General features: G+C 44.8%; 2 protein-coding genes across 4 annotated transcripts in view; one reads left to right on the top strand and one right to left on the bottom strand.

Annotated features, from left to right (window-relative positions):
* The window catches only part of VIPAS39 (VPS33B interacting protein, apical-basolateral polarity regulator, spe-39 homolog), a 37,907-nt gene that overhangs the window by 1,894 nt on the left and 18,201 nt on the right, over positions 1 to 17,812 (top strand). The window contains exons 1-6 of one of the 3 annotated variants that reach the window (XM_042943931.1): positions 9,575 to 9,664; positions 13,319 to 13,411; positions 14,521 to 14,623; positions 16,298 to 16,444; positions 17,280 to 17,318; positions 17,666 to 17,730. In XM_042943931.1, coding sequence (XP_042799865.1) covers positions 13,319 to 13,411; positions 14,521 to 14,623; positions 16,298 to 16,444; positions 17,280 to 17,318; positions 17,666 to 17,730 — 447 coding nt within the window. In that variant the 5' untranslated portion in view covers positions 9,575 to 9,664. Of the gene's footprint in view, positions 1 to 9,574; positions 9,665 to 9,703; positions 9,856 to 13,318; positions 13,412 to 14,520; positions 14,624 to 16,297; positions 16,445 to 17,279; positions 17,319 to 17,665; positions 17,731 to 17,812 lie in introns of those variants that run through there. The other 2 variants (XM_042943930.1, XM_042943932.1) reach the window with 2 other exon arrangements.
* Positions 1,441 to 9,273, bottom strand: AHSA1 (activator of HSP90 ATPase activity 1). Its single transcript, XM_042943938.1, has 9 exons — positions 9,068 to 9,273; positions 7,526 to 7,716; positions 5,713 to 5,795; positions 5,199 to 5,316; positions 4,011 to 4,099; positions 3,072 to 3,200; positions 2,481 to 2,582; positions 1,949 to 2,000; positions 1,441 to 1,831 (listed from the first exon to the last, which is right to left on the bottom strand). Exons 1-9 carry the CDS (start codon positions 9,145 to 9,147, stop codon positions 1,659 to 1,661), a joined length of 1,017 nt encoding a protein of 338 aa, XP_042799872.1. The 5' UTR covers positions 9,148 to 9,273; the 3' UTR covers positions 1,441 to 1,658.

Below are 17,812 nucleotides of genomic sequence, written 5' to 3'. Positions count from 1 at the left end.
GTAAAAATGGAAACAGCCATCATTAGTACTGGGGATGTCAACTGTTACTGAGCAGGTCACAGGACAGTTAATTTGCCTGGTGCTTTGGTTTTTTTAAGGTATTTATAATCTCTACTTCAGATTTCTTTTAAAGAACTCTAGAATTGGTTAACTCTCCAGCCAGGCATGAAAGGGCTCCTATTTTGTCACTGGTCTCTGTGTGAGGAAGAGGAGTCTGTTAGGAAGGGTCCCTAGATTTGATTCAAGCTACAGTCCAGGTTCTCTATCAAAAGACTTCTTTTTGGACCCCCAAGAGGCAGATCTAATGCCAAATTAGATGCTAATTAGTTTAGTCCACCATTCCTTTAGTAATTCAAGCCAAAAGTGGCTCTTGGGGGCCTAAATTATCCAGATCAGTACTGGTCTTTTGCTTTAACTACAATGTTTTGGCCAAGTCACCTTGGTAGGATTAGCCTGCAGGCCTCACTGCCACCTAATAAAACAAGCAAAAATAGATGAAGGAAATAGCTGGGCCTGCAGGAGGTAGCATGTCTGGATTAGAAGGCCCTGACTCACACTGGGACACAGGGCACCAGGGCAGGGCTTGTGCGGGAAAGCGGCCCTCCCTGTTCAGGTAGTTACTTCTGCCACGTGGTGGCCTGAACTCCAGTTGAACATACCCCCGCCCTGTGGTCAGTGCTCAGTGCTCAGTAAACTTGTTTAACGGAACCAGGTACTTAAAAAATACTTGACCAGGATATTCCTATCTTCCTCTTTCTGGGAGTACTAAGAGGCCTGGCATTTTTTTACTCCAGGAGGGATGCCTAACACACTAGAAATACAGCAGCCTCTTTAAGCAGATGAACCCAGCAACAGGGCAGTAGACATAGTGGTTTAGACTGGAGCACTGGCTCTGCAAGTTCCAGTCCTTCTCAACTCTTGCAAAGTATCAGCTGTAGGATCTGGGAGGTTACTGAAGGAAATCAAGACTTAGATTTTTCTAAGACAGAAATGCAGGTAGTAGCTTTTTCATAAGGCTATTATGGGGGTTAAATGAGCTAATGCAAGGGGGCTACTTAGTCTCCAGTACATAGAACTGCTCAGTAAGCAGAAGCTCTGAACCTGAGGTCCACAGTGCCCCCTGCCAAGGGCAGGGGATCTTCCCATGTATCAAACCAGCACCTGGTGCTCGTCTCTTGAGAAGAGGCCACACAGAGAGGCAAGCCTAGGGTGCAGTTTCTTGGCACTGTTTACCCCCGAGAACCCCGCCTTGTCTTCTCCCAGTGAGGGGAGCAGCTCTGTGCCAGTCTGCAGAGAGGAGACTAGCTCAGGAATGCGGTGAGGTGGTTTCTTTCCTGCCTAATTACCTGCCCTTACCCAGAATGGTTTTCCCTTTAATTCAGTGTCTTCAAGGGAACTCATTAATACCAGCCACCCAAGCAACACAGGTTTCCAGATATGCACGTTTTTTAAATTACGTTTATTTAGCGTATGTACACATAAAAGAGAAATCACCCTCTGATCCCACCCAGCAGAAAACATGCACAAACCCAAGATATACGTGGAGGGAAGGGGCCCCAGCCCCAAGTTAGTGGTTGGGATGGTGCAATCCTGTGAGTCTCAAGCCCCAGTCAGGAGAGGGCTGGACCGAAGCACTGGGCAGCCCCTTGCTGCCAGCCCTAAAATAAGCGTGCGCCGTAGCCAAAGGTCTGTTTGATGCCCTCAAAGTAGTACCGCTGCCAACCCTGCCGCGTCCTCTCTTCCTCGGGGGCAGGGATGCCTCTGCCTTCCATGCACAGCTCAGTCTCTCCATTCTTGTCTATGAAGGTCAAGGTGATGGTGGCAAAATGCCCTGGGGAGAGGCAGAGGGGAGGGGGGTTTAAGATCCAGGGTTTCCGTCAGGGTTGGAGACTAAGGGGGAAAGAAAGAGTTCTGGGGGTAATGGCACTAAGCAACTATGCATACTTACCTTCTGGCCAAGATTTAAACCTCCACTTCATCACAATAAGTTTCTCAGGGACCTAAAATAACCAGAGAGATCAGTGTGTACCGTAGACTCCAATGCGCCAGATCCTGGCTGGGACCAGCTGTCTGTCTTTCGTTCGGCCTACGGTCTGTGCAATTCTACACCTCGGGGGCACAAAGTGGACCGTGGAGTTGGTAGCATCTGCACCAACACAGGCTACGGCCTCTCCTCTCACTCCCAAGTCCAGTCCGGTCAACTGTGCCCAGGTGACAGTTCAGCGCTACAAATGGAAAGTTCCAGCCGCCAATATACATGACATCTCTTCCATGTTTGATTTCTTCAGGAAGAACTAATTTAACTCTGAGGAGAAAAATTCTAGGAAAGCAAGAGAATTCAACTGCAACATTCTTTTGAAAATAAAAAAATGAGGTTTTACTAACCAGAGAGATTGAATTTTGCCTACAGAGCTGGAAAAAGGAATGTTTTTCTTCTGACCTGAGACTATATCCTGGGTCTGGGGCTAGCAGGCACTCACCAGATCAGTGAATTCCCCAGAGACGTTGCCATCTACCAGGTGAAACTTCCCACCTTTGTCTGCTTCTAACATTGCAGGAGCATGGGTAAAGGCCTGAACGAGCTGTGGGGGAAAAAAAAAAAAAGAAAAAGAGGTAGGGAAGATGTCCCTCTCAGTGGGACCTAGGGACAAACGCCAGGTGATGCCTGCACACCTTAGCTCTCATTTCCAAAGGCACCACTCTGTCCAATGACTGGCTTCTGTTATGTCCCACTACAAAGGGACAGCCACTGCTCAGGGCTTTGACCTGAGTAACTCTTTGTAAATCCATGACGCCAATACTTCAGATCCATTCACTTTTCCAACAAGAATGCTTCCAGTGGTGCCCACTTAAACCACCCCAAAACACTATACGGGAGGACAGAGAGCAAGTCCACTTTGAGGAGTAGAGTGAACACAGAAGGGTTTTTTCTTTGTCGCTACTTGTACGAGGAAATCCTCATGGCACCACTTTTTAGTACCTGCTCTGCATGCAGAGGGGATGTGCCTACAACATCCCAAGTCACCTGAGCAGCAAATGCCCAGAGGCCTGACGGACAAGATTATACTTACCTCTTGGGTGGTAAAGACTCTATACAGCTCCTCTGGTGATGTCAGGAAGGTTTCTCTAAGGGTGATCTTACAAGTGGGGATTTTGACACCAACAGGTCTGGCCTGGGTTTTTGAAGGAGCAGACTTAGCCTGTGGAAGCGGCAGCGAGAAAGGTTTAGAGGGTGGGAAGCCTCCATTGACGTGGCTTCCAGGACAGGCCTGTCACTCATTCTCACAAACTTCTTCGCCTCCAGTGCTAATTGTTCCAGGAGGCTGGATGGACGTTTCAGTCATTAGGGGAACCTTCCCAGAATGTTCTCAGTTCCCACCGAAAACAACACTCCCAGTGGAGGACAGATCCTCACTGGAAACCCCACTGACCAAAGGACCTGGCAAACCACTGGGCATTTCTGAAGCACTCAGTGTAATTCTCCAGGAAAAATTCTGTGCTCAAAGAGCTGGAAGCAGCCACCTCCCCTCGGGAATCTCCGTCACTGTGCTGGCAGAAGGGCAGCGGGGCTGCAAACCAAGTGCTGAGCCTGAACTGTACAAGTTCTAGCTCCACAAAAACTAGCTGCTCACCCTGCAAATGTGGTGAAATTGATCAATTTCCTAATAGGTGAATGTCGTGATCTAAGCCCAGTACCTTCGTGACCCCTCTAGTGTCAAAGTACGAAATATCAACACCCCACTTAGAAAGAATACTGAAAACATAGATAGCTGAAGACCATCCTGTGTTCACAACCTAACTGGTGTTAAATGCAATCAGGAGAAACTCTGAAGCCCCTGCTGGCTTCCATTTGCTCTAGGGGTTTGTTATAAATGATTAAAACCCAGTGAAAGAGGGACAAACAACTACACACTGTGGACTCTGTAAAAAGCACCATGGGCAGATCACAGGCTGCTGTGGCTTGGAGGTTAGGGTCAGAGAAAGAGCACATGGAAATACCACTTATTTACCTTGCGCTCCTCAGTTTTCAGTGCTGGCTGCCCGGCTGGGTCTACTGACTCTCCATTCATTGTAGGCAAGATCATGCCCTGCGTGAACTCTGAAAAAATAAAATCCCCACTCCTGGAAGTTATTTCTTAGTAGCTGAGATGTGGGGCTTCTTTAGAGTTTGACAAACATGGACGTCTTACCCCCAAATGAAGTAATGACAAAGAAAGAAAGAGTCTACTTACTTTAGGTCTTTACCTTTGCACTATGCCAAACAGGTATCTGAGTGTATGCTACAGAACACAGAATGTTAACTAGGATGATTCTAAATCTCGCTCCATTAGAAGCAACACAACTTGTTAAATGTACATGAGGTCTCCTATGGATGGTAGCCAGCGAATGTAGTGGCACTTTCAAGGAATTCAAGAGCAGGGCAAGATACCCACAGATGCATACTTAGTCCCCCTTCTCCACTCTGCCTTACCTCAGTAGAATAGCTACGCCTAGTGCACCAGAGCACTCGTTCTCACCAGAAGAGGTATCACCTCGTATGCTGGTGCTCTTTGACAGTCATTTTATGTACTCCCAACACCAAGATCAGAACACACTGGCAGAACTGGAATTCTAGGGGAGAGCTGAGCTGACCGCTATCCTAATGACCCCCTAAGTGTCCCTGGAGAATGCATGTCAAAGATAGTCCAGGACTGTGCTCAAGCAGTCCAGGGATGCCAAGTCTTTAGATCGCACCGTTCAACAGAAATGTAATGACAGCCTCAAATATAATCTTAAGTTTTCTAGTAGCCACAGTAAAGTGTTAAAACAGAGAAATGAAATTAGTTTTAGTAACACATTTAACCCAATACATCCAAACTATCGTATCAATATAAAAAGCTATTAGTAATTTCACATTCCTCTTCCGGTACCAAGTTTTTAAAACCCACCGTGTTTTCTACTCACGGCACAGCTCGACTTGGGACTATCTGCATTTCAAGTGCTCAACAGTCAATATATCAGATAATCCATCTCTATATCTTTCCCTTATTCAGAGTTTATAGATTGATTTGATTTTGAGGTGAAATAAGCCCCCTCCCCCACAAATCTTTTACCCATCTGGCAAAGAAAGGACTGTCAGGACCCTTAATCAGAGTCTGATGGTCGGGGGTGGGAGGGAACTACCTCCTCAAGGCATACGTTAACTACTCAAGGGATACCTGTTTTGAGGGTGCTGATGTAAATTCCCATTGCTTCTCTTAGGAGTTTCACCCCTTCTTCCTTCATTAAGGCCACGAGATTTGTGTCAGGCTCATCTTTGGCAAGGCTCACACTAATCTGAGTGAAAGATCAGAAGTAGGTGGTAAATAACTTGAGGGGCACCCACGACATGGAATGTGGGTGCTGAGCAATCAGATAGCTGCTGACATTTCCAAAGGAAACGTGTGAGGGTTGGGGTATTTTTCCAATCCCCATGAGTGTTCCTTCTTGCATTCTGCCAAAGCCAAGGTGGCTAACATTAGAACCCAAGTTACTAGCTAAAGCGGAGTAATTAAACACGCACAAGCTGTGCTGGAAGCTCTCAATGGCACCACAGACCTAGGAAATCATCTACAAACTGAGGTTCTGAATGCTTGGGCCAGGCCTGGGCTTTAATCTTGAACGGGAAGTCATTTTTCTCATCTGAGAATACAGAATGTGGAAGACTCAGATGAGGAATTAGGAAGCACAAACCTCTACTTCATCCACACTGTTTTCATCAGACAAATTGGGGATCTCCACATGTCCCTTGTACTGTACTCCAGACTTAGAGGTACCTGTCAAAAGCAATGCAACATCATTAGTCTCCCCCTTTGCAGGAAAAGGCTGCTCTAGAGTCCTAGCTACTCTTCTGCTTGCACTTTTTTTTTGCTTGCACTTCTTTTGAATTACTGAACTGACCCTCTTTATTCTGAGATAAAGCCAGACGCAACCAACCCTCCCCGCTTCTCCCCTGGAAGAAATGTCTTTCCTCATTAGATCTGTTGAGGCCAACTGCGTTATTACTGTATGGGACTAAGAGCCGTGTGGATGTGGCACTGGCAGGAATTCTGCCAGGGAGAACTTAGGTCAACAATCAATGCGGTCAGTTCTGCTAGAATGCTTGTTTTGAAAATACAAATTTATTCCGATGTGACTGACATATTAGTGGTCGATCTGATCACAGCATGAATTTCACATCTGCTAACACAGGATTTCTTTCACGAGAAACACTAGGTGAACACACACCCACACAAAACCACACCCAGCTGAAATGAGCTGCACAGGAATACACAAAACACACACATCTCAAACATTTATCTGCCAGCAGCCTCAGTTCCCCATGTGCTATGAGCCATGCCACCCACACTGGTGTTACAACTTCTGATTTCAGCTGACCCTCCTTCCACCAATCGACAATAACCCACATGCTGCAACCCTTCTGATGCCCACTTTCACAAGTGAACTTCAGGTCTTTTTCAAGGTAAAGCACCATGTTTACTGTATTATTTACGTACTTCTTCCCATATAACATGTGTGGACTGTGCTATCAATTTTTATGTTCCTAAATTTTAAAAATGTGTCACCAATGAAGGTTTTTGGGTGTTGTGTCGTGTCCCTAACCCTATCCTCCCCATAAGCCCTGTGGTTTTGGTTGAGCAATTTTGCACAGTATGGGGATTTTTAGGAACACACGGGTCACGTTACAGCAGAACTGACTGTATTTCAAAATGAACCAACAAGATGATTATTGATCTTCACTTCTCCTGACCTCAGTTTCTCAATCTATAAAAAAAGGACTGGGCAAGATGATACCCAAGGTTCCTTTCAGACTACTATAATTTTTTAAAAAAAAGTCACGAACAGATAGATCTACTCTTCTCCTCTTTTTTACCATTTACTTGAAAAATGCTCATCGAGGCACAAATCTAATGTATGCTTTGCCCCACACATGTATTCCTTTAGCTTTAGTGCCTTTTAAAATTGTCAGGACCATCCAGCTAGGGCACATACATGGCTCCAATTCTTTGCCAGTACCACCACAGAAGGGACACAAAAACTGGAGGATAAAACCACCCCAAATTATAGTCACACAGAAACTTCGTTAGCAGGGTAGCCTAAACTGGTAGATTCACACTGGAGAAAGTAAAAAAAAAAAAAAAAAAAAAATCAAGACCAAAAAAACCCTCCCCTTCCCACCTTTAAGTCAATCATCCAAGAGACAAAAGTTAGCTAGTCTGAGGAAACGTTACCTGACATAAAATGTCCTAACATATCATGTGGCCCAAAGATTCAGTGGCCCAGCTGCTTCACTGGTGGCGGCTTATGAGGCCCACAGAGAGGAAATGCATTTAGTGTCCCACAGCAGCAGAGAAATTTTGGCACCCAATACTGATTTCTATAAAAGTAAAGCAGCCCTGTGTCCCCTGAAGAGTTCCTAACCTTCCCAAAACTGTTCTCCCCGGCTCCTTAATAGGTCAACCAAAATGCAGTTAGCCTTTGTTCTAATGGCCCAGCACAGACTTACCTGTCCAGTTTAGTTTGATGCTCCATTCATAAAAGAAGATAAGTTTGCCTTTGCGATTGTTAATGGATGCCTCTCCATCAAGCTTATTCACTTCTGTCACCTCACACTTGCCTTCCTCATTTTGCACCCGCACTGCCAGGAACAGCGTTTTCAGCTTATCCGTGGACCAGTTTGAAGCATCCCTCTCTGTCCTGCAAAACAGAAATAAAACTATGGACTAGCAGCCAAATGGAAGACACACTGCTTGCTCTGTGCGAGAGAATCCAAGGCTAAAAGAGACCTGACAAATACTCTGAAAAGACCAGTCCCACTCCCGTACATCCACAAACATGTTATCCTCTTTTAGGAAGATAAGGAGTCCCATACTGTCAAGAAAGATAACTGCTGTGTGGAATGGTTACAAATCAAATGGAAAATTATACTTTCCTTTCTCAGCATGATGGTGCTAAAGTCAGTATTTGACACTTGAACATGGCGCCCCCGTTTGACCAAATGGAAAACTGTGACCATCTTGCTGAGGTCAGGAGCCTAAGAGTGGGCCCTAGAATGCAGTATTTAGCTAATAAGTCCGGTAAGTAAGAAAGCAATAATCTTGACCTCATTAGCACAGTGTTCTGACCTGTCAAATTCAGGCTGTGCTATAAATTCCCTACACATTCTGTGTCCTCTAAACGTCTAGGAAAACAATGTTAAATCCAGGGCTTCAAACCAAATTAGATCAAAGCACTATGTATGTTAAAAGGAGAGGAGATAGGTTGAAATATAGAGAAGAAAAATCACTATCTGCCTCCCAACATACTAACTAGCAGAGAACCCAGCAGCAAAAAGGGCTGCAACGAAGTAAAAATGAAAGCAACGGGAACAAAGTTCAGTGGAGTTAAAAGATAAAAAAATAGTACTTTTAGGACATTTCATAAATGAGAGTAAGCTTTTAAAAGTGGTTAAGTTATAAAACCGTGATTGCCCGGCAACCGGGGTAGTCCTGGGAGTTACAACACAACCAAATGAATAGTTCCGGGTGAGAGGCCATGGCATCTTCAGCATCACTGTGCTCTGAGCACCCACCGAACACGTTCCAAACCTTTGTCCTCTGTACTGAGGCAGTGGTTCTCTACGACTGACTCTGAATCTCACCCGTAAGCCGCAAAATAAGAATTCCAGCCCACTAGCCCCGAGCCTAACACAGCGATCTCCCAACACAATCCACGCCGATTTGGGTCTCACGGACTCCTCCGGCCACGTGTGGGAAGCATGTCCTTGCTAAGGCTGGATGCATCGGCCACGGGGGTTATGTTCTAGTATCTCTGAAACCCCTCCTCTGGGCGCAGCCCTCCACGTCGCCCTCTTGCCCTCTAAACACTGAAACAGAGGCAGGTGGTGGTGTGGAGAGACCTGGGACTACGGACCCCTGCCACAGGAAGAACCCACCCCCACCTCCGGGCAGGGCTGTACCGGTCCTAGTTTTGTTCCGCCCGAGGTTCCAGGGACCCGCAACCCTGGCCGGGCCGTAGCGTTCCCGCGGCCTGGCCCGCTGGCCCTCACCAGTGCCAGTTGTTGACGTTGGTGGCGTCCGCCCGCTCCTCCACGATCCAGCGTGGGTCGCCCTCACCCCACTTGGCCATCAGCTTTCCTGTCGCGCCGCCACCAGCTTCCGAGCAGCCACAGCCACAGCCTCAGGACTGCCTGGTCCCAGCCGCCCGGCAGCGCCTGGAAACTACTAGAAGCGGCCGCAGAACCTCCTGGCTTGCTTTTCCCTCCACCCCCCGCCCCTCCCCGCCTGAACTTCCGGCTCCTCCTCGCTTCCACCGGGTACTTCCGTTCCACCTTCTCGGACTTCAGTTTATGTGTGTTCTAGAGTTCCTTCAAGCTCCTTTGGGCTATCCCTAAATGGGCCGGAAAAGCAACCGCTCACGCGACCATTTATCACCCTTAAGGCCACAAAGAACACGTCTCATTGTTTCCCTAGTCTCTGCATTGGCCTTGCTGAGCCTCATGGGAATTGTAGTCTTGTTTAGTAACCCGCTGGATAACCGCGGAAGGTCGCGCTAAAAGTAAAGGAAACTACTTAGGCACGGAGCGCCAGAAGTTCTGGGAGTTGTAGTCAAGAAGCCCTGTGGCACCTCCGGACAGCGCTTAAAGGTAAAGGCGGGAAAACTACAACTTCCAGCATGCTCTGCGGCCTCTTGCTTGACTCACGTTCCCCCCTTCCGCCCCACCCAGCGACTGTTCGCTTCCGCCCATTTTTATGCAGCTTAGCCTGACTAGAAAGGGTGGTCCAGCGGCGGAAGAGTCTGACGCTGCCCTGAAAGGGTGGGCTCGGTGTGGAAGAGGTGAGGGTGTCCCAATCCGCTTGGGCCGCGTATCTGGTTGAGTCCGGCCACGCCACAGACATATCCTTTCTTCTTACTCTCTCAGGTGTCCCTAGACCTTCCCCCCCCCCCCCCCCCCCCCCCAGGCCCGACTCTTCCAGTCGGAGCGACCGAGTACGCTGCGAGCTCGAGTACACTCGAGGTTGGAGCTGTGAGTGAGCCTCGACGTTTGATTTTGAAAGAGCATTTACTCTGCCAGCGATCCGCCGGACTCTGGCGACTGCAGTAGGTCCATGGCTTCCTGGACTTTTTGCCTGTAGAGTCTTCCTAGGTTAACCCACATTCCCCGGTTTCCGTTAATAGCCTCACATGTGGAAGCCTGGCTCAGAACATAATTGAATCTGAGTGTAACTTCTCGGTAGCTGGTTTCTGAAGCGTCCTGAGGCTGGGAGCGTGTTGGTTGTGGATTTTTTTTTTTTTTTCCTGATGCCTGTTGTCCTTCCTTTGTCCTGTACCTCGGATTTGCTTCCCTGTCTTGTGGGCTCTCAGTAAACAGGTGACAGGTGACGATAGGGACAAGCCTCTGCTGTATTTGAAATCATGTCGAAGCACTTTTTCCAGTCACTCTTAAAATTGTACCTGGTTGCTGCAACTTGTAGAGCCATTAAATCTTTATCATTATCTCTTTACTTGGCAAGTAAATTTACGTTCTGATTTGGCTAGAAGTACGAGTTGGTGGCAAGTATCCCCTGCGGTTGCATGGTTAAAAACGATTCCAGAAATTCTCTGGTGGATTATCGGGTGTGTTAGACACATTCTATGCTTATCTGTAGATATTTCCAGATATTTATCTACTGCCCTGGTTTTCCCTAGAGTAAAACAGAAGGACCATGCATGTCAGAGTGGAAGTGATCCAGGAGCTAGAAAACCTGGATTATAGGAGCAATTAGCAAAGTGGTTTTGGTACCTCATTCTTTTGTGCCTCATCTTCCTCATCAGTGAAATAGAGATGGAATCTGCCAGACCTACCTTACAGAGCTGTTGTGAGGATGAGAGTGCTCTATTAAGTTGGCAATCTGTGCCAGGGACATTTACATGCTCTATGTACATCTTCAGTGTTGGTGATAGCCACTCTCAGCATTTTTGTGTCAAATTTTTTTAATCTTTAGGATTGCTTGAAAGTATTTTCTGTCTAGCTTTTTCTAAGCTACCATGATGCTTTACTAATAAAAATTAATACTGAGCATTACTTTTGTATCAGACACTAGGTGCTCCACATGTATGATCTAGTTTAAGCTTCACAACAATTTTATAAGGTAAGGGGTCTATTGTTATGCCCATTTTACAGATGAGGAAACTATGGCTTATAGTGGTTTGACTTACGATTTTTCAGCTTTATGATGGTGCAAAAGTGATGCACATCCAGGAGAAGCCATAGTGTGAGTTTTGAATATGGATCTTTTCCTGGGCTGGCAATATACACTGCACTGTTGTGATGCTTGGCAGTGGCAATGAGCTACGGCACCCAGTCAGCCACATCACAAGAGTGAACAACTGGTACATTTAAACTATTCTGCACCCACACAGCCATTCTGTTTTTTCACTTTCAGTACAGTAGTCAAATTACATGAGATATTCAACACTTTATTATAAAATAGGCCTTGCGTTAAATGATCTTGCCCAACTGCAGGCTAATATAAGTGTTCTAAGCACATTGAAGGTAGGCTAGGCTAAGCCATGATGTTCAGTGTTTTCCACTCACGATATTTTCTTACGCTTGGTTTATCAGGATGTTAACCTCATTGTAAGTTAAGGAATATCTGTAGAGTATGTTAAGGGCCATCAGAAGCTTCAATAGGGCTGCCGTGATGAGTGTATGTCAAGCTTCTGTTGTGAAAGGTACCATTGAGAGAAAAGGAAAAGCAAATGAATTCTTTAGAATTTAACCCTGTGTAGCCTTTGGAGTTCTTTTTGTTGCTCTGGGAGTTTTGGTTACTCCATCCTAGTGTTTTTTAATATTTATTTATTTTGAGAGAACATGTGTGAGCAGTCTGGAAGGGCAGAGAGGAGAGAGAGAATCCTAATCTGGCTCCTTGCTGTTAGTGCTGAGCCCGACATGGGATTCAATCCCAGAAACTGTGAGATCCTGACCCAGGCTGAAATCAAGAGTCGGACCCTTAACCGACTGAGCCACCCAGGCACCCCACTGTTTCTTAGTTTAAATCAGTTTTCACTCTGTCCAGTTGGCATTGATAATTTTTTTCAGAGTGAAATCTAATTTTAGAATAGTGATGGGAGGGACTTGTGGTATTTTGACTGATTCTTTATATATATATTTTTTCTTTTCTTGGCCATGCTCTCAGTTCCCAGAATTTGGCCAATACTTATTCGTAAATTAATCATAATTTGAAGATACAGGCAGGATAATTCTACTTCATTTAATCTTTGCTTTCTTTCTTCTGACATTTAGCAAGCATGTATGAAAACAAGAGCCAGTTTTATTCACTGTGGTATTCCCAGGGCCTAGAATAGTGCCTCAAAGATGGCACTCAGTATTAGATAAATGCTGAATACGTGAATGCAATTTTTATGTTTTGTTGGTGCTTTTTCTTCAATTTAATTTTTTAAATATTGATTTTTGAGAGAGGGGGGAGAGTGTGAGCAGGGGAGGAGCAGAGAGAGAGGGAGACAGAGAATCCAAGCAGGCTCCTCACTGTCAGTGCAGAGCCCGATGTAGGGCTTGAATTCATGAACTGTGAGATCATGACCTGAGCTGAAGTTGGATGGTTAACTAACTGAGCCACCCAGGCACCCGGGTTTTGTTGATACTTTGATCTTGTGTATTCAGCAAAATTTGGGATGCATTTTTATAACACTTGCCTGTCTTGTGCTGTTACCTTTATACATATCTATGCTGAATACCCCAGCTTTCTTGTAGGGTGCTTCAGAAGAGGGGCTGTGTCTTGTACTTTTTTTTTTTAATGTTTATTTTTGAGAGAGACAGAGACAGAGTGCGAGTGGGAGGGGGGCAGAGAGAGAGGGAGACACAGAATCCGAAGCAGGCTCCAGGCTCTGAGCTGTCAGCACAGAGCCTGACGTGGGGCTTGAACTCACGAACCATGAGATCATGACCTGAGCTGAAGTTGGCCGTTTAACCTACTGAGCCACCCAGGCGCCCCTATCTTGCATTTTTTACATATCCCTCACAGCTCCTGAGAGAGTGCCTTGAACAAAGTAGGTAGTCTAGGAATGAATGAGTACTCGTGGGTAATTAGAGGATCAAAAGTATGATTTGATCAGTTGGAGACCCAAGGATCTGATTTTATGTGGCAGATTCAATATTTGCTCTAATTCTTTGAAATGTCCCCAAATCACTGGGGTGTGGGGTAGGAGGGAGAGTTTGTAGTGAAGGAAATTAAAGTTTTTGGAGCTCTGTGGGAAGTGATCCAGGAAACGACATGTATCTGTCTTACTCTTACTCCAGATGAATCGGACAAAAGGTGATGAGGAGGAGTATTGGAACAGCTCCAAGTTCAAGGCTTTCACCTTTGATGATGAAGATGATGAACTGTCACAGGTGGGTTTTCTTGAGCAATTGCTGCAGGTCACACCTCCTCCACAGTGCCACTCTAAAATTCCTTCCCCTCGTGTCCTTGTTAAGCTAGCTTTTGACTGTGTGTCCATTAGGCTCAGAAGTGTTTGGGGTCAGACCTTTAGAAAAATCTTCATAGAAAAGAGGTTTCAAAACAGAGCCAGAAAGATTGTAAAAATCAACTCTCCACCCATCTTACTTTTGTTCTTAAGGTAACTTATTCCTTTCAGTTTTTTTTTTTCCCTCAGAACCCCAAGTCTTTTATCATATGATGTAATTGTTATTTTTGAACAATGAATTGGATTGGAAGTTGTCTTTATTGCATCTATTTTACAAATGGGGAAACATTTATTTTTGGAGAGATGGACAAACTCACTCAGGTTTACACAGTAAGTCATTGCCAGGAATATGATTAGCACTTTTTTTTTTTAAGAGGTTTTTTTTTTTTTTTTTTTTTTTAATGTTTTACTTATTTTTGAGGGGAGCGGGGGCAAAGAGGCAGATAGATCTGAAGCAGGCTTCACATTGATAGCAGCGAGCCCAATGCAGGGCTCGAACCCATGAACTGTGGGATCGTGACCTGACAGAAGTTGGATGCTCAACCAACTGAGCCACCCAGGCGCCTCAAGAGTTGTTTGTTTGTTTGTTTGTTTGCTTTTTAAGTTTATTTATTTATTTTGAGAGAGAGAGGTTGAGAGAGCATACGCATGCACTCTAGGGCAAGGCAGAAAGAAGGAGAGAGAGAATCCCAAACAAACTCCACATTGTCAGTGCAAAGCCTGATATGGGGCTGGATCCCATGAACTGTGAGATCATGACCTGAGCTGAAATCAAGAATCAGAACTGACTGAGCCGCCCAGGTGCCCCTATTATTAGAACCTAAAAGCAGCTTTGATTCCTTCTGACTCTTGCCACTGGACTGCAGTGTTGGCTAAAGAACAATTTGTTTTCTTGGCAAATATCTGGCAGGCTAGATTGCAAAGGGTGAAAGTGTTTGCCATCTTTAAGTCCCAATTGCTCAGCCACCTTGATTGTCAAAGAGATAGGTGGGAAATACTGCTTACCTGAGTGCCCTGCCTTATGTCCCTCTGCAGTTAAAGGAATCCAAGAGAGCAGTAAATAGTCTTCGAGACTTCGTGGATGATGATGATGATGATGACCTGGAGAGAGTCAGCTGGAGTGGGGAGCCAGTGGGAAGTAAGTAGAAGAGGCTATAGGAGGGGATTGATATTCAGGGTTCTTGTCACTAATGAGGGCTCCATTTGCTTGTCCTCCCAGTGTTTTGTCAGGAAGGGGAATGAGGGTAGACTATTTTCAGATGAGCATACATTTGGAAATTTAACCTCAGAAGATACTTAAGGAAATAACAGTAGTTCCCATGTGGCTGTCTAGTCTGCTGTCTTAGGGTTAATGCTTGGCTGGGTATTTCAGACTCACTTGGGGTGCTTGTTAAAATTAAATTCCTAGGCTTCACTCCAGAGACTTAGATTCAGTAGGTCTCGGGGGTGAGGGTCTTAATTTGTGATAGGTACTGTAAGTGCTTCCAATTTGCAGTCATATTTGGGACTATTGGCTTAATTGCCCCTAACTGGCTGGCAGGACTGACTTCCTTAGCCACCAAGTCTCATCGTCTAGCTGTTTTATAATACCACTTAATGGTTTTGCAGAGTCCATCTGATTTTTGAGAATGTTAAAATTTTTTTAATGTAGGAATATCATCCCACTTTAAAAATATAGTATTTTAGGCAATGAATGAAAAGTTTCCCTCTCACACTATCGTGCATTTACTGTTCTCAGTCCCTGCTATCCCAAAACACTGCTGTGGTTTGTTTCCTGTGTGTTCAACTAAAGATTCTTTTTACATTTGGAAATGCATATAGGAATATGTATATTCTTATCCCCTCTTTTACACCAGTGGTAGCATGCTTTATACCCTGCTCTTTTCAATTGACAATATAGCTTGGAGATCTTTCCATATCAGTACGTAAAGAAGTTTCTCATTCTCTATTTTTTAAAATTATTTTATTTTATTTTTCAGAGAGAGAGAAGCAGAGCACAAGCAGGGGAGGGGCAGAGAGAGAGGGAGACGAATCTGAAACAGGCACCAGGTTCTGAGCTGTCAGTACAGAGCCCGATGTGGAGCTCGAACTCATGAGCTGTGAGATCATGACCTGAGCTGAAGTCGGACACTTAACCGACTGAGCCACCCAGGCGCCCCACTCTCATTCTCTCTTTTAAAACAACAGCATCGATTATGTTGTATGGGTTTACCATAATTTGTTTAAACAGTCTACTTTTGATGAACTTTAGATTGTTTCCAATCTTTTGTTTATACTGCTATCAATAACCTTGTTTTTGGCCCATATATGAGTATATGAAAGATCAATTCTTGAGTGGCATCACTGGCAGAGGGTATTTGCATCTGTATGGGTTAGATATTGCCAAATTGTTCTCCACAGGGACTGTACCAGTGTGCCCCCATCAGCGATGTTTGAGTGTTCCTGTTTCCCCACAGCTTTGCCAACACAGGGTATTATTGAACTCTAGATCTTTGCCAGTTTTACAGGGGCCAATGGTATCTCAGTGCACTTTTACTTTGTGTAATTCTTTTATTAGAAGTAAGGTTGAGCATCTTTTCGTATGTTTTATAGCCACTTGAATTTCCTTTTCTGTGATCCATTTGTTAATTTCCTTTGCTCGTTTTTCTGTTGATGAGTCGATTTGAATTTATTTTTTTTCTCTACTTCAATTTTTTAAGTCCATATCAATAACAGACCAGGGCCTCTGGTGAAAAACTTTTAGTATTTATCAGAATGCTGTATATCAAGGATTATTTTGTATGAGAATCACTGATTTAGTTCTATCTCACAGGTATCTCATGGTCCATCAAAGAGACTGCTGGTAACAGTGGGTCAAACCAGGAGGGGCGTGAACAGCTCAAGAGCCGAAACAGCTTCTCCTCCTATGCACAATTACCCAAACCTACTTCTACCTACTCCCTGAGCAGCTTTTTTAGAGGTAAAGAGATTGTTAAAGGGGTAGGGGGGCCCTCCTTTTCTCTTTCCAAAAAAAAAAAAGAAGCACCCAGTTTATAATTTTCATTTACTCTGGAAGAAAAAGATTATTGAAGGATAAAGAATTATCTTTGGAACTGGCAGTTAGGGATTAGAAGTCAGAGAAGAGAGACGTTCAGAGGGATTTGACAGGAACATGATGAACAAAACTGACATTAGTTCTGTGGCAGGTGCTGAAGAAATTTACCTAGGTCAGGATTCCTGCCTACCCCTGTGCATTGCTGTAGGGAACCCTTGTTTACTACTGGTGGGGATATAAAATGGCATAGCCACTGCGGAAGACAGTATGGCAGTTCCTTAAAAAAGTAAGCCAGACATACAAGGACAAATATTGTATGATTTCATTTCTATAAGATACCTACAATATTTAGATTCATAAAGATAGTAAAATAGTGGTGACCGGGACTGGAGGTTAGGAGAAATGGGGAGTTATTGTTTAATGGGTACAGAGTCTTAGTTTGGGATGATGAGAAAGTCCTAGAGATGGATAGTGGTGATGGTTGTACAGTGTGAATGTACTCAGTGCCACCAAACTGTACATTTGAGAATGGTAAAAAATGTTTATGTCATGTATATTTTACCACAAGTAAAAAAAATTTTTTTTCCCTGACTTTGTTTTTCATGGCACCTCAAATTTCTGAAGTTGAATGGAGGTTTGTTTTAAGCCTTGAGTTCCCACATTGCATAAGAAAGGTTCTATACATACTGCATCCTTAACCAAGTGAAATGCCTCTGACTGGAACTATTGACCTCTCCCTTTACATGTTCTTTACTTCCAGGGAGAACTAGACCTGGAAGTTTCCAGTCCCTTTCAGATGGTAAGCATTGACCCTCTGCTCTGGAGTACTATGGGAGATGTTACTGATATGGGGTACACTCTGCAGGGTCATGGAGATAGGTGGTAATTAGATGAAATGTTTTCTGAGTCTAACACCATTAGAGAAATTTTCTGATTTTGAGTAAGGAGGTCAAGATCATTCTGGCTATAGGGGCAAGGGGTGACTTCTAGGGGCGCTGTTTCTGGGGAGGAGCCGAGATCTATTTTGGGCCATAAAGATGCCTTGGGACCTCACGAGTCAAAAAAATGCATGTGAGAAGGAAGCAGTAGAGGAGAGGAGTGACATGAAGATGGTGTCCTTCTGAATCAGCTGCCTATTTTTTCCAGCTCTGTCGGACACACCTGCCAAAAGCTATGCTCCAGAGCTGGGCAGACCTAAGGGGGAGTACAGGGTGAGTTATATCTTGCACTGGTGTGACACTTCACACAGTGCAGAGTGCTTTGACATACATTATCTTGCTTGATCTTCCTAAC

Source organism: Panthera leo, chromosome B3, assembly GCF_018350215.1.
Source record: "Panthera leo isolate Ple1 chromosome B3, P.leo_Ple1_pat1.1, whole genome shotgun sequence".
Taxonomy (NCBI): Eukaryota; Metazoa; Chordata; class Mammalia; order Carnivora; family Felidae; genus Panthera; species Panthera leo.
This window is presented reverse-complemented; position numbering and strand designations above follow the sequence as displayed.